Source organism: Centroberyx affinis, unplaced genomic scaffold (assembly GCF_046629955.1).
Source record: "Centroberyx affinis isolate AG114_WGS23_722 - 3 ecotype Tasmania unplaced genomic scaffold, CSIRO-AGI_Caff_v1 ptg000755l_1, whole genome shotgun sequence".
Classification (NCBI taxonomy): Eukaryota; Metazoa; Chordata; class Actinopteri; order Beryciformes; family Berycidae; genus Centroberyx; species Centroberyx affinis.
In genome coordinates this window covers 735,001-751,121 of record NW_027279367.1, presented here as the reverse complement: position 1 = coordinate 751,121, position 16,121 = coordinate 735,001, and the positions used below count along the sequence as shown (strand labels likewise).

Below are 16,121 nucleotides of genomic sequence, written 5' to 3'. Positions count from 1 at the left end.
TGTGCATGTATGTATGTTTGTGTGTGTGTTTATGAGCGATAGAATATCAGTGTGTGTGTGTGTGAGATTGTCTTGGCAGTGAGTCAGTATATGGGGATGCTGTTAACCCCATTAACACCCTGTGAGACAAGGGTGAGTGGCAGAGATCAAGGCCCTAAACACGGCTGGGGGTCAGAGGTGAGACGAGAAAGGCTTTACCAGACAACACACTGGGTGTGCTGACCGGGAGGAGGACGCCATTCACAGAAAGGCAAAAATAAAAGCAGGACAGGATGCAAAACATTCCAAGACTAAATGTCTCCGGACAGCCGCATTGGTACAGCATTGTTAGTACTCTTCCCAAACACAATACTCTGACTCACTGACTGGAAATAACGGACAGTGTTGACAATGAAGACAGACAGAGACAGAGAGAGAGACAAGGAAAGAGGGCAGTACATGGGTGACAGACAGAGAGGACTGGGGTAGAGACGACAGTTCATTGTAAGGCTACAAAATCCGACAAAAAACATAATACACATCGACACAACATATTTGGCACTTCTTTTTAAACAGAATCTGTGTGCCCAGATAGTTGAGTGGTCAAGTCCACTTTTGAGTAGTTGAGGATTGAATCCTGCCAGTACTTTCTCTTTTGTGTCTCCCTCTCTACTTTCCAACTTTCTGAATACATAAAAATGTCTTTTAAAAAAAAAGAAAAGAAAAAGAAAGTACTTAAAATTTGCACAGTTTGTATGAAAACAAATATTTCTCTCGCTATTTTCTTCTTGCTTGGAACTTGACAGCAAAATACTTTGTTTAGGAGGCTGTCAATCAAATTTAACTGAAAATTTAACTGAGAAAATTGAAACCTTTTGACATTTGGAAATTGTGACATTTCAATTGTGAAACTGTGAAATTGTTTTTTGGTTCATTGCACATGCCTAGTTCATAGAAGCTGGACAAATAGAGACGGAGACTGTACAGAGGACAGATTGTGGTGCTGAGAGAGAACGTTGTCTCACCTTCCTAGGTTTGACTTTGTCCTGGTGATCATACTGGAAGATGCCCTTATAGCTCAGGCCCAGCCACCATGGGATCCCCTGCTTGTCCTAATACACACAACAAAAATACATTCAGAAAAGTATGTGTGCATGTGTGAGAAAGAGAAAGAGAGAGAGAGAGACAGACACAGACATAAAGGCACAGAACAAAAAGCTTAAAGCTCTGTTATATCTTCAAATCCCAAGCTGCCTGCTTGCAGGTCCAAAGTGAACAAAAATGTGTGCGAGAGGAAAGACAGAGTAGTAAAATTGTACCTTTACAGCATAGTAATGTACTCCATATGTGGGCAGAGACTCTACGATGCTCATATAACTGTAAGGAGCAGAGAGACAGAGATGTCAGGATTATAGAGAACACAACAGTGAGTACAGTCACAGTGGACACACATTACCAAACACACACACAAACACAAACACACACACACACACACACACTTACTTGACAATAGCTTGGCCTCTGGACTGTCCACTGAGCTTCTTGTAATGTTCTATGACCCGGTCCTCACTGCAGGAGAGAAGACAAATCACAATTAAGAGAAAACAAGAAAAAAAAACTTTAAGAGGGGAAAAAATAGGAAGAGGAGCAGCAAGAGAGTGTTTGTGCCATGTTGTGGTGGTTGTATGGGTGAGTGGCTAGTCTCTCACCAGTAGGCCAGAGATGGGTGCTCCTTCAGGGCCTGGGTGGGCAAAGCAGGCAGCTTTTTCAGGTCAGACTTAGTTGCATCATTACTGGGATGGAGAGACCACAAGACATGATGAGAACTACAACCGCAAGAAACTCTTCATTCTCTGTAGCAGGCCACAACAATTTCATTCAAAATGTAATACTCCCACACTGATACTGGCTGAGCAACACCCTTGAAATGTAGACAGAGGAACAACACTAAAATATTTAGTATGGCAAGTTAAAACAAAACTGAAACTTTCCCAGAACTGTCCAAAGAAATGAGAAGTTAACTTCTCATTTCAAGGGGGGGGGGGGGACAATTAGTCAGGAGAGAGGAATGAATGCTGACGGCCTGAATGCTCTGGATTTCACAGAGACTGATGAGATGGATGCACAACTGGCTACTGGGCGTTGTCTAGCACTGAACAGCTGCAGAGACACAGTGGGGGACAGAGAGCAAGGGAAGGAAAGGAGAAAGTATGAAAGAGAGATAGAGGGAGAGAAAAACAGAGAAGGCAGAGGAGAGAGAGAGCAATAAAGAGAGAGAGACAGAGAAAGACAAAAGACAGAGAAAGCGAGGGAAGCAGAGACAGGGAACCACACAGAGAGCCAGAGAGACTTGGCCCCGGAGTCAGTTTTCAGACTTCCAGTGGCAGGAGGTCCTAATACCCCAGTCTAATCCCCCAGCCTCTCTCCAGCCTCCGCCCCGGCCCCAGAGGATTGGGGAAAGCCCTGGGAACATGACAGCCGATGAGCTAAAGCCCTGGAAGAGATTCCATCCGTCCTGCCCGGCCGCAAAAAACCCCGGGATCCATTCTGCTATGTGTGAATGCAGTTGTGTGTCTGGATTAGTTGGTCCACATATATGTAAATGTCATTCTATTATGCACATGTGCAGAACACTGCATGTGTTCAGAGGGGTAAAGTGTGAGGTAAAGTTCCATTAAATTTCATATTCAGTCTTAAAATCTTATTTGTCTTTAAATTCTTCCAGTGAGGTGAGATAATTCCACTTGTTTCCAATGCAGTTTCACTTGTTTCAAGAATGTTTTAGAAACAATTGTCAAATTCTTGAAACAGGAGGAGGAGGTAAGAGAAATGTCTCCAGAGTGTGTCACATTCCAGCCCTCTGCAGGATGCCGTGTTTATTTACTCCATTCAGCGGAGGAAATGAGGTCAGAGGTGACGGCTGCTACAGTCTCTTCTCTGTGCTTCCCCATAGGGATGACATACATTGAGATCAACATCAGAAGCAGAGCCGCACATCTGAAGGACCATATGTGGGGCGTAGCCTGAAATATATACTTGGCTTTTACTGAATGTTCCATAGCTAAGTGAAATAGTTACACAGGGCACACAGATGCACTCACATACATACAGTCACAGACAAAGCTCAATCATATGATCCAGCCTGGTGAAGTCTTAGGAAATCTTATCATGCACCATTGGAGAGTTCTGTCCTTAACTGGAAGGAAGTCATGCACTGTAGACACCCACTCTCTTTCATCACACATTCACACACACACACACACACAAGTGCATGTGATTCATGCTCTTCTCATGAGCGACAGCACAGGAAGAAATGAGTGAATAAGAGTGGAACAGGGATGGTAGGAGAGGAGGAGGGAGGGATGCAAAACAAGCAAAGAAACAAAGACAGTTCCCGGGAATGAAGCGCTCCAGTGATGTGCCTCAATGCTCAGGGGGGCAGAGAAACAGATAGACCCTTGATACGAGCGCTATTGTCCCTCTGTCTGTGCCCCTCCCGTCTGACAGGAACAAACACACACAACCCACACTAACCCTGTCACTAGGGATGTAACAAATGTTTGTGACACAAAATTTCGCAATATGCAAAATTTGACAATATGCATTGTGGCATTGAAAAATGTTTTTTCAGCTGTGGTCTAATTTCTAAAAAGTGACATGGTCTTTTCTCTTTTGCATTCTTGGAACATTGTTGGAGAGGGCAAGGCTAGCAAGTTTAAGCTTGGGTCATTACACTTTGGGTGACCCAGCTGAACAATTGTTTAGACGAAGTAGGCGTCAAGATGGACTCAGGCAAAACAGAAATTGAGGATGCTCTGCCAAGTTTTAAGTCTGCTATGTGGCAGCATTTCGGGTTTGCAACTGAGTAGGAAAACTGAAAGACAAAGACTGTTTGCAAGTATTGTACCAGAGTCTTGCCTTAAAGGTAACACTAGAACATGCTGTACAATGCCATGTACAATGACACCACAATGAAAATCTCTAGTCACCGGTATATGGTTAAATGTTGCGTTTGTCTTTTAAAAACCAAACTGTTTCTCTTTGCGCTCCTTTTCTAGTGAGAAATTTTCCTGGTTGCACAGATGTATTGGTCTTAAAATTTATTTGAACTGGCATAATCACAATGTTTGTGGTTTTCACTTTTTTTTGGGATTGGGATTTTTTCAGTCATATTTGTCTTCATTTAGATTTTGCTCAAAACACTGTGACAATGTTTAACCATGAACCTAGTAACGTGTATCAAACCAAACCTCAAGCTGAATGTACCGTTACATCCCGACCTGTCACTCTAAACCAAACAAGGGGGTTTGGTGAGCAGATAAATTGCTGTTGTTCCCCTCACACATTCCCTCAAGTCTATAGTTACCAAAGGGGAGGTGTCAAATATGTTTTTATCAAACAAGGGGGACACCATCACTCTTCATCAACTCCCTGACCTGTACCCTAACCCCACTAGCCACAAGGACAGAAACAAACTATATTTACATCTACATCACATTCAATTGTTACAGGAAATTAGTGTGCTTACCTAGTGAAATCACCTTTAGCCTCCTGCAGAACAGAAAGGGAAAGAGAAAAATAGAGGGAGAAGAAAGGTTACATACTGTATATGGATGGGTGAACCTTGATCATAAAATCTGAATGACATACACATAGACGTTGTTTGTGTGTGTCTGTGTGTGTGTTCTCTGTGTGCACGTGAGTTTGCATAGGTGATTGTGCGGTCAGGCCTGCTGTGCTGGAATCAGAGAGAAATTTTAAACCTCCATCTGGAGCGAAACCTCTGAAGGCCTACAGAGCAGATACCTGATACCGTACATCTGCACCTGTATGGACACACACACACACACACACACACACACACACACACACACACACACACACACACACACACACACACACACACACACACACAGACAAACCAAACCAAACCACTCAGCCCAGTCTCTATGTGTAACCTGACCTTGCAGCATCAGTTAATGGACTGACCTACTCTGAGAGAGAGAGAGAGAGAGAGAGAGAGAGAGAGAGGGAGAGGGAGAGTGAGTGAGGGAGAGAGAGAGAGAGAGAGAGAGAGCTAGAGGTAGGGAGAATATGTGACCTAGAAGAGAGTTTCACTGCTGTTCTGTGTTATATTTGTTATATTAGTACTGACTGACTGCACCAAGAATTTTGTAACTAGAGTTTGGCTACCAACAAACAGTTGAGGTTTTATGGATTTAAAATCTCCCGGTTGCGCTGCCGATTAATGACAGATTGATGACTGCATTAGATAATGTGAGTTTAATCACAGACAATTAGGATCAAAGCCTTGTGAGGACTTTTCAGCTTGTGGAGACATTTTGGGAGAAGACTTGAGACTGCTTCATTGCAGAGCAAAAAGGCCCTGCAATGACTAATGTGTTTGGGTCTGTGGGCTTAATATTGTTATATGCATAGGATAGAGAGTCATGACACACAAAGGGCCGGGGCAGAGAGGCCAGAAACAACACACACACCGACACACACACACGCTTCATCTTACTTGTAGAATATAGGAGGCCAGTTCGAAGACAACGTCACTGTCCACTTCAATAAGCTCCTGCAAGAGAAGAGAGAGAGAAAAGAGGGGAGGGGCCATGAATGACACATTCCCCTGATGCTGTCACCAAGTGAATTAAATAAACACATTCTCTCCCTATGGTGGGAGTGAATTTGGACATGCCTCTGATCTTCATACATTCCTCCAAGATAGCTTGGCAATTCCTTTCATCTCCCTGCCTCTCCCCCCCCTCCGTTTTTCCTCTCCCCCTTCTCTTATTTCATGACCTCTTCTCGTGGACGGGGCTCAGAGATTAGCAGAGGGAGGAGTGGGGGTTTGGGGATGCATGGATGCTCTGGTTACTCAGAAAACATTTCCTAGAGTTCTTTCTATCTTTTGTCTCACTGTCTATCTCACTTAGTTATTTGAGGACATGTGGACATTCCTAGCAAAGACACAGAGGGAGAGAGGGTAGGGGAGGGGGAGATCAAGAGGGGAGGAGGAGAGAGAGAGAGAGAGAGACCAACAGACAGACAGAGAGAGAGAGGGGGGGAGGAACAAGCATGGATGATTTAATGTCTCAATGTGTGTAAAAATGTGAGAGATTTTGGGTTGAATAGAGTTTGATGTTTCTTTAACCAAATGACCCTGCATGATTAGTGTTGGTGAGTGTACATATGTGTGTGTGTGTGTGTGTGTATCCATGTGTGGGTGGGTGGCTATGTGTGTAACGAGGGGGGTTAGGGGGCAGTGAGTAGTGGGTCAAGTATGCAAGGAATGTTCCCCATACAATCCACCTCTTAATTGGCTGAGAGATCAGACAGCCAGGGTGAAACACTAGACCGAGCAAACCCACCCTGGGTATACCACCCAGCATGGATACACATCGTCACACACTCCCTGTGTGTGTGTGTTTGCATGTGTGTGTGCGTTCCCACAGCACACAAGCAGAACACAGACTGCCAACTACATTAAAGAGAACAAAAACTGACTGAAGAGGGTAAACAGGGAAAGACCTCTTCTGTTGTATCTACTGTGCATGTACAGTAGGTTTGCTAAATAGATCTACAGTATATACTGTATATAAGTAATGTGATACTTCATTGATTCCCATGGGTAAATTCTCTTTTTGGCTGTCTCCCTCCACAGGGAGGTCAGGGGTCAGGTTCAGCTACAGAACAGGATTTATTTACATTTAAGGCATTTAGCTGAAGCTTGTATCCAGCGATGGGTGACCAGGTAGGGATTAGGTGCCTTCTTCAAGGACATTTCAACAGAACACATAGTTGCTGGTGGGATCCAACCTGAGACCGTCTGGTTGTAGGACAGTCTCTCTGACTGCTGCTCCCATTCAGGTTTCAGTGTCTTGCTCATGGACACTACAGCGGGGCAGATGCTGGCCTGTACCAGGGCTGAACCCAGTTCCTCTGGTTGAAGGACCACTAGGCTACCCTGCCCCCCCCCCCCCCCCAGTGTGCATTTGTGTTTGTGTGTCGTTCTGGGGCGGTGATCTCCTGTACTTACTGTTGAGCATTCTGGAGATGCTGTGAGCCTCATTCAACAAAAACATCTGTGATGGGAGGTGCCCACTTAGTAATGCCAATGACAGACCTGTTCTCACCCATCCCCCTTCACTGTATCATTCAAGCCAGGTTGCCCCCAAAATAGCACAAGGGATAAAGATCCTGTGTATTGGTAAATGGGAAAGTATAATAATACTGTACTGTTGTGCAGACTCATATGCATCAGATGACCCTCTGTTGTGTAGCCTCTTCAAGTGAGAAGTGTAGAAGGACAGGCAACACTACAACTAGAGCTAAAAGACCACAAACACTATGGGTGTGAGGTGCTGTTTGTCTGTTCATGGATGATACACTATTAGGAAAAGGGATAGGCTGAGTCTGTATATGCACAAAGCTATTACAAATACAAATCTACTGCATTGGGACCATATGAAAATAAGCACCATTGTCACTACACAGAATAATGCATGTTGTGATTGATTCTATGATCCATTATCACAGCTGTCTACAGGGTTTTGACTGGGAGAGGTTTCAACTGACATATTCTCCATCAGGCCATGCATGCCCCCTTCTGGCCATGACAAACCACTGCGTGAAATGGTGTCACCTATTCATCATACTGTATGTATGCATAGGGGTTGTGGGTAGTCTAATGGCGAGCTAGTGACTGGAGGGCTTGCCAGTGTAATCTGAACTGGTAAAATGTGAGACAGGGAACTGAGTGAGACACTCTCCCCTCCCTCTAAAACAACACAGAAGTGCCCTTGAGCAAGGTATCCAACCCCCAGCTGCTCGTGGAGCTGTGGTGGTACTGAGCTGCTCCTGACTCTGAATGCTGCAACCAGATTAATATGACGCAGTGTGTTACTGAGGAAGTGCATGCACGCTCAGCAAATTTTGCCTGCGGAAGTAGAAGTTACAAAGAAGAAAGCATTCAGTGGGATATTTTGAGCCAAAACATGTCTGCCAAAAGTCACTCCATGTGCTTTTGTTTGCCTTTGGAATATCTTTTCTGGGCAACTTGCTGACAGTGCCTATTTAACTGCCTAATCTTAATTGTTATTAGTGCAGTCTAAACAAATGTGGTCCAACACTGACAGATGGCACTAAATGTGTTACATTTTTCATCAGTAGTTGGAATGCACTGCAACACACAACATGATGGGTAACAGCTGATGCAAATGGCTTACATTTTCTGCTTCACCAAATCAGTGTGGAGGATCAGAGTCCACGCAGGTCTCTTGAGGCATCTCTTTATTCAGAGTCAAAATCAGCAAATGTTTGATCAGGTCTGATGAAGTGGTGTATTTCTCACAAAAACATATTCATCCAACTTGAACTTGAACTGCAGCATCTTGTGAGCCCAGGAGAAAACCTGGATTTCAGATCCCAAATGACAAATTACCCCCACCTCCCACATCTGCAGAGAATTTTACAAGAAACAATGCATCCCTTTTTTATAACAAGCCTACAGTATGGGGAATATGCATTAGTGCCAGAAATTATGAGTTTACCTTGTAGATGCTGGACTTGGCGTTAAGGAAAAACAGCTCAATGGTGGCATTGTCCTTCAGGTAGGATATACTCTCTATGTAGAACCTAGAAACACAAAAGCTTCAATATAGCTGCAACAGCAAAGGCAACAAGGACATTAGCTAAACTCGACTCCCCTGATGAAGATGAGGCTTCTCTGGAGGGTGCTCTGGGATATTTTTTATTTGCTTCAGAAACAATCCATGAATAAAAAAAATCAGAATGAGTTCGATGGGCAAATTGTTGTAATGTCACTTGCAGACAGGAGAGATAAATGGTGCAATGACCAAACTGACCACAGAGGGGCAGACCGTACCAAAGTCTGACCTTGTGCACTACCATCTGTACCTTTCACTTCCTCTCAAACCAATTCCCCATCTCTCACCATGCTGTCTGGCAATGATCCATCATTAGTGTGTGAGTGTGTGCACATTCTGCAATCTGAGTAAACACACACACACACACAGACACACACATACACAGAGTAAATGTGCACATGATGCACTTCACACAATGTCTGGCTCTCTGCATCATCAGCAGTGTGTAGTGATTGCACACACGTACACACACACTCCCATCAGTAGCTACTGGCGAGAGAAACACAGTAACCCACTTCTGGCTGAGCGGTGAGCAGGGAGCTAACATAATAATGCAGTCTAAATTTAGCTTATGAATACATGCAGAGCCAGAGGGGAGCTACGATAGTATGCTAGGAACCTCCTCATTGTCAGCTGCTCTCTGGTGGAAACGGACATCAAGAAGATGCTATACAGTGAAGATGCTCTCACGTGTCACATGACATACATTTCGAGGTAGTGTTTTCCCTCTAACCCTCCGTCCAATGTGCATTGCACATTAGATAACACACACTTGCACGCACACATGCACACACATACACACACAAACATGCACACACTTACATACACAAACATGCACACACTTACACACAGATGAAACACTTTCATTTTGTGATCTGATATTCTCGACAATTGAAAGCGTGAGAGCATGTGAGCATGTGTTCCTATGTGTGTGTGAATATCATATGTGTCGATTTGTGTGTGTGTGTGTGTCGAGGAGGTATAGAGTGAGGGGGATTGTAGTGGGATCAATATTGCAGGGCTTAAATCTCGTTACCCACTGAGCTGCGAGAGAGAATGAGAGGAGCCTTGTCAATATTCAATGAGAACATTTAATTAAAGCCACACTCTTGATGAGACCCACAAACACACACACAGCCAGCACAGCATCAAACATACATGAAAAAACCCACTGACTGAATCAGCAGGAGTGGGGCATCAGCACAACTTCTATTAGGCAGACAAACATCACACAAATGTACACAAATGCACACAGACGCAAACACACACACTCTCACACATACACACCCCGTATTGGGCTAATGAAACTAGGAAGCTCGGACTGATAATGGATTCAGGTCTGACATTTGGACTGATTGTAGTTCTATCATAGTCTAGAATCTGTATGTGTGTGTGTGTCTAAGACGGAGAGGGACAGAGAGAGAGAAAGAGAGAAAGAGAGAGTGAGAGAGCCAGAGAGCGTGACATTTGGAGTGATTGAGGTTGGAGATTGTTCTGAACTGCAGAAGAGAAGGTGAGTGAAGCCTCAAAATGGCGAGGGCTAAAACAGCTGCTATAGCAACAGATTATCCATATCTACACAACTTACGCTCTAGTATCACTGCCGCATTGTACAGTGGGCCCAGGCCCCCCAAAATTTGGAACAATAGGTCTGTGTGCTGGGTATGTAATTTTGTCATGTAGTCACCTCATTGTGTCATTACTTGACCCTTATCACAAATGTCAGCGTGAAAACGCTCAGACATTGTTGAGCTGAGCTGATGTGCGTCACGTTACTATGTACGTTGCTAACCAAGGTCCAGTCCCTGGGATGAACGTGACATCAGAGAAATAAGGACAGAGAACACCAGTGGACCCAAAACAAAGCACTGCCGTTTCCTTTCTGACTGTGTGTGTGTGTGTGTGTGTATGTGTGTGTGTGAGTGTTTGTTTGGGGTGGAGTGTGGGTTGGGTGGGGTGTGCATTTTCATTTAAGGCTAAGAAAGGTCAAAAAGTTCTCCTCAGATCATGTGCCTTTTCTCTCCTTTTCAATAGCCTAAAGTGAAGATAAAACACATACACATGTACACACAGACACACACACACAGACACATTCTCTCTTTCTGTCACATATAGACACAATGCGGTGCCTGTGTGTGAGTCAGGAGTTGGGACCTGTTTTATATAAGAGTGGGGCCATTGTGCCAGCAGTACAAAGGGCTGAGAGAGTGGGGTGGGGGGTTATTTCATAACCCTACCACAGCAGGTCGTAGCAGAAAGGGCTTTTTACAGAGGAAAAGCCTCCAATACAGTGACAGCAATAAGAACACACTGCAAGGGTGTGTGCCTCATCATAGGTTCAGTGGTGTTGAAGTATACAGAGAGAAAGTGTACAAGAAATGTTAACTTGCGACTGACACACAAACATGTAGGGTATAGGGTTTATTTTCTGATCTGCTTGGCATTACATTGACAAGAGAACCCTTTGCAAATGGAGTCTAATAAAAAGCATAAAAGTTTTTTTTTTTTTACCAATTAGCTTTTACAGAGAAATGTATGTTTTGATAGAACACAAGAACTCTCAAGGCTCCGCTCCTGGTGGGAAAGCGCTCTGCCGTCTCGTTTGGAGTACAGCACTTTGTAGTCATGGTGAAGCTGTTTGATAGGATTTGCATGCAGCGCATACTGATGAGCTCTAAGAGGCTCATGATTGGCTGAGAGGCCCCGTGGCGGGAGTTAAACACTGGGGTCAAAGCAATTTCATAGATGCCTGTCATAACTGACCTCGTTAATCTGTTCCCATTACCACATGAATGCATGTGCGCACACGAACATGCATGTAGACACACACCCAAACCCACACCCACACACACACATACCATGTTCAATCAGAGATCAGGGTATGTGTCAATGAGGCGCTGCAGTTGATGATCATGAAGAAAGACTCACCTGACACAGAAGTAGAGGACTATGGGCCCAGACTTCTTGGGGAACTCATGTTCTAGCACCCTCCGGTCCAACTGCAGCCAACTAAAATGGCCTCTGATGAGACAAAACAAACAACCAATCAACACTGAGCATACTCAGGAATGTTTGAGCGTGGACTCAGAATACCACTGAACCAGCAGGGAACTTGAGCATTACTAGTGACCACCTTATGACACTGAAGGAACACCTCTTTCTCTACTCTCTTTTCTTCCTCCTTATGTCTCCTCCTTTTCCCTTTCTTTCCCTTTTACCCTTTCTTCCCTACTCTTCTCTCGTTTCCCCCTCCTCTACCCCTCCCCTCTCTTTTCTCTCTCTCTCTCCAACAGGGAGGAAAACTGCAGAGGCAGCTTGTCACCCTGGTAACCCTGCATGGTCTCCTGAGCAACATCTCTCTCTCTCTCGCTCTCTCTCTCTCTCTCACTCTCTCCCTGTCTTTTCCCCTCACACAGGCTCTTTGGCACTGAGTGGTCAGAGTTCAGGCGTCTCCCGTCCCCCTGACACACACAACAAATCTACACATCACAGAATTAGCCCAGAGGGACTAAGACTGCACAGCTGACGTTGCTTTGCTGTTCTGACGTTGGCTACAGTATCTCTCCGTATTTAAATGCCATACAGCAGTAGCAAGCCTAGGTAGACATCAGAGGGTGTATCAGATGAAACAAAAAAACAGAGAGACACAAAGGCCATGGTGCTGTTTGTCTGTATGTAAATCATTCACAGTGTTTGCATGACTAGGGCTAGACTATTATGTTCCTCTGCTGCTGTCTTTCCAGGTCACCTAGCCTAACAAAACAAAATACATTTGAATGCCAATTTTGCATTTCAAGCGCATGTCTCATAGCTGACATTCTGGCTAACACGGAGTCATGCATGCTCTATTGGTAGTCCAGCACAAGACTCGCCCTCGCCATGACTTCAAACCCTGAGTAACTAGGGATGTAAAGATATAGTTTGATGCACCTTACTGGGTTCAAAATTTAAATGAAGACAACTATGACAAACAAAAACAAAAGTGAAAACCATAAATAGGTCAAATAAAATTTAAGACTGATTGAGTGAGTAAAAAACCCCAAAAAAAACAAAAAACCCTATATCTGCGCAACCAGGGAAATTTCTCACTAGAAAAGTAGTGCAAAGAGAAACAGCTAGACTGAGTGAGTTTTAGGACCTCTAAAACCATATTTAAGACTCAAATGCAATATTTAACAATATAGGCCTACCACCAACTTAAGTTTTTAATTGTGGAAAACTTCGCAAAATCTTGTTTCAAAAACTTTCGTTACATCCCTACAAGTAACCATTCAATGGAAGTTCACTGATTGCCCATGACTGGACAATGTTAACTCTGGTCACCTTTTTTCCTTGTCTATTGACAAATCTGGCTGCACCTGAACTTTTCCAGTGACATCGCCTATCATTGATGTAATACCTTTGGTGCAAAACCAAGCTAGTAGTTAGCTCAAACTGTACAGTGAAGCGGGTATGTGATTGCTAATAGTGTAAAAACAGCTACAGAGCTATGATGCAGCACTAACATACCCAATCCAACTAAGATATAGAGTAAAGATGAGCTGATCAGGCCATTCAAACACGCCACTGGGCTACTGAAAGGTACTTTACACTAACAGTTTTCTGGGACATTACTATTGTAGCATGACTTACGTTTCATCTGTGTAGGAGATTCCAAAGTACTCCTTCTCCTTGAGGTTGAAGTGAGAGGCCACCAGGTCCAGCAAGTCCTTAGCCATCAGCTTGGGCTGCATGGAGAAAGACATATAGAGTATTATGGTTGGAATGAAGGGGCTCTGTATTCATCAGTTAAAGCTTGCTTTGTCTGTGAGTGTAGTGGTTTGTGCAAACTATAGTATAATTGGAACAAGTACATGTTGTCGAGCTGTGTATTAATGTATTCTATCAGCTATTGATTTACTGCAGTGACTAAGCATTTTGACAGACACTGGGGGGAAAAGAGAGAGAAAGAGCAAGAGAGGAGGGAATAAATGAGTGGAGAGAGAGAGAGAGAGAGAGAGAGAGAGAGCAAGAGAGATGGATGGAGTGCATGGATGTTGCTGACAGTGCAGGTACCCTGCCCTTCCCCTCCCTCCCTCTCTCCTTTCCGCCTCTCTGACCCACACCTCTACTGCAGAGTCATGGCTCTGGGCTGAACCACTGTGCTGCAGGGAGAGGGCTGCAGCTAGCACAAGAGCTCGCTAGCTAGTTAATACTGTGTTTCCAAGCTACATTGCAATGACAACCTCCATTTATCACAACGCTCAGAGCATGCAGAGCATCTTAAAGCCAAGCAGAGGCCGGGGACTGTTGCCATATGCTGCTGGTTTGTTACATTCTGAGTAACAGCACGCCCCACCCTGAGGTTAACCATGGGTGTGCCTCTCTGCCTACACACGCACACACACGCGCACACACACACACACACACACACACACACACACACACAAACACGTACAAAAGTGCACACATGCATTTCCAAATTCAGTTGGCACCATGCATCCACACACAACATGCATGCAACCCACTCACAATAACATGTAAGACACACACACACACACACACACACACAAACAGCTATAATGTCATGGTGTGGACGTGCAGAAGAATCTCCCCCTGAGGTCCCATACTATCAGCTCAATGCACAGCTACAGCTTCAGTGACAGAAGCTACTGGGAGCTATTTAAAGAGAAGGTAGTGATGTCATGCAGACACACACACACACACACACACACACCTACACACAAGCACATACACACACACATCTACACTGACCTAGATCCCATATGAGAGCTACGCCTACACACAGTGATCCTGCTACACAAAAAGGCTCTGGAGAGAATTGAAGCGATAGAGAGAGTGAGAAGGAGCTAATGTATGTATGGATGGTGATTGACGTTCTCACTTTACATACCAGATGATAAATACTTGGTCACAACACAGTAACTGGCTGATATCTATGAATATATACTGGCTGATTCTGAATATATGCATGTATCTGTCTGTTCTATTCTGTTCCTGTCTGTCTGTGTGTGTCCCTGTCTCTCTCTCCTCCTGTCTTACAGTCTCTGGCCCCTCCCCTCCCCTCTCTGTAATAGCAATAATGAGTGTTTTGGTTCAGTTTGAGACACAAACCCTGGTGGTCTCTCATTACCACACAGCAGACGACTGCCCTGGCAACAATGAATTAAACAATGTCAATTAAACAACATCCATGTCACCGCAGCTTAACTAACACTGAGCAGGGGACAGAGACAGGCAGACAGACGCAGTATCCAATGGGAGAGATAGGACAGGAATAATGAACTGTTACATAATTGAAAATACTCAGGGACTGAGCAGAACTTGTAAAAACAATCCAATTTATTAACTAAAATACGTAACACCAAAATGAAAAGTGCATGATGCAGGCGAACAAAAAACAACAGATCCTGCAGGGTCCTGTTGAGTTGCTTGCCTCAACGTGGCTATGAATACCAAGCAGACTATAACAATCACATGGACTGCATTAGATAGGATAATTGAGTTTGCTTCCTTCTTCAAATACCTACTCACCCGTTACACACAGACACACACACAGACACACACACACACACACACACACACACACACACACACACACACACATATACTCACACTAGAGTATATTTGTGAAACGGCAGACACCTAACGGATGTGTAATAATGTTTAGGAGGATACCGATGCCGAGTGATATGGGCAGTGAGTGACAGGTAATAAATGATATGGCGCACTGACACACACACACACACACACACACACACACAGATATACACTCCACACACATACAGACAAATGCAGACACACACACACACATGCAGTGGAGCCATCTATCAGACAGCACAGCTCTCTGCTAGCCTAGACAGCATTAGTGCTAACAGACATTTAGCCTGTGCCTCCTCAGCAGCACAGGTAATTAAACAGTGTAAGAATTACAGGGAGGTGCAAGTGAGGAGGAGACACACTAATGCATACCCACAGAAACTAAATGACAAACTCACAACAATAACTCACATGGGTGTCTGGCAGGAAGTCATGCCCCAATCTCTGTAAACAGCTAACCCGGCTCTTGGCGCCTCCAGGGATTGTTCAGGTTTATAGGAAGCCAAAATGATTTATCATGAAGTGGGAGTCCTTTGAGTCCATGGTTGATTAGGGAAATAGTTTTTAGCCTCAATGACCTAAATTAGCATTGTTTATTAAAAACAGCTTCTTGCTTTGTATAAAGACTGATAGCATCCTCACTTCATGAAAGGCCTCTAGGCTTCTTAAAAACCTGAACTGTCCCCTTAATACAAACTACAGCACATTGGTGTATTTGGTGGTTCTCTTTACAACCTGGCCAATAGGTGTGTCCTCCTCCTGGCACATACAGCTCTACCAATGAGGCATCGCTCCATAAACAAACCACAGAGGACACATGATCAAAGGTGGGAGGAAGGGGATGAGGAAGAGGAAGAGGATGAACGA

The 16,121-nt window shown here is 44.3% G+C and overlaps 1 protein-coding gene across 1 annotated transcript in view; it reads right to left on the bottom strand.

Moving 5' to 3' along the window:
• Window positions 1-964: 964 nt before the first annotated feature.
• LOC139644563 (FERM domain-containing protein 4A-like) overlaps window positions 965-16,121 on the bottom strand; it is a gene marked incomplete at its 3' end in the record, with an annotated part of 44,896 nt that continues 29,739 nt past the window's right edge. The window contains exons 3-11 of the mRNA XM_071519970.1: window positions 13,287-13,381; window positions 11,583-11,675; window positions 8,538-8,622; window positions 5,504-5,560; window positions 4,508-4,530; window positions 1,689-1,772; window positions 1,483-1,548; window positions 1,299-1,356; window positions 965-1,091 (exon numbers count right to left, since the gene is read on the bottom strand). Coding sequence (XP_071376071.1) covers window positions 965-1,091; window positions 1,299-1,356; window positions 1,483-1,548; window positions 1,689-1,772; window positions 4,508-4,530; window positions 5,504-5,560; window positions 8,538-8,622; window positions 11,583-11,675; window positions 13,287-13,381 — 688 coding nt within the window. The remainder of the gene's footprint in view (window positions 1,092-1,298; window positions 1,357-1,482; window positions 1,549-1,688; window positions 1,773-4,507; window positions 4,531-5,503; window positions 5,561-8,537; window positions 8,623-11,582; window positions 11,676-13,286; window positions 13,382-16,121) is intronic.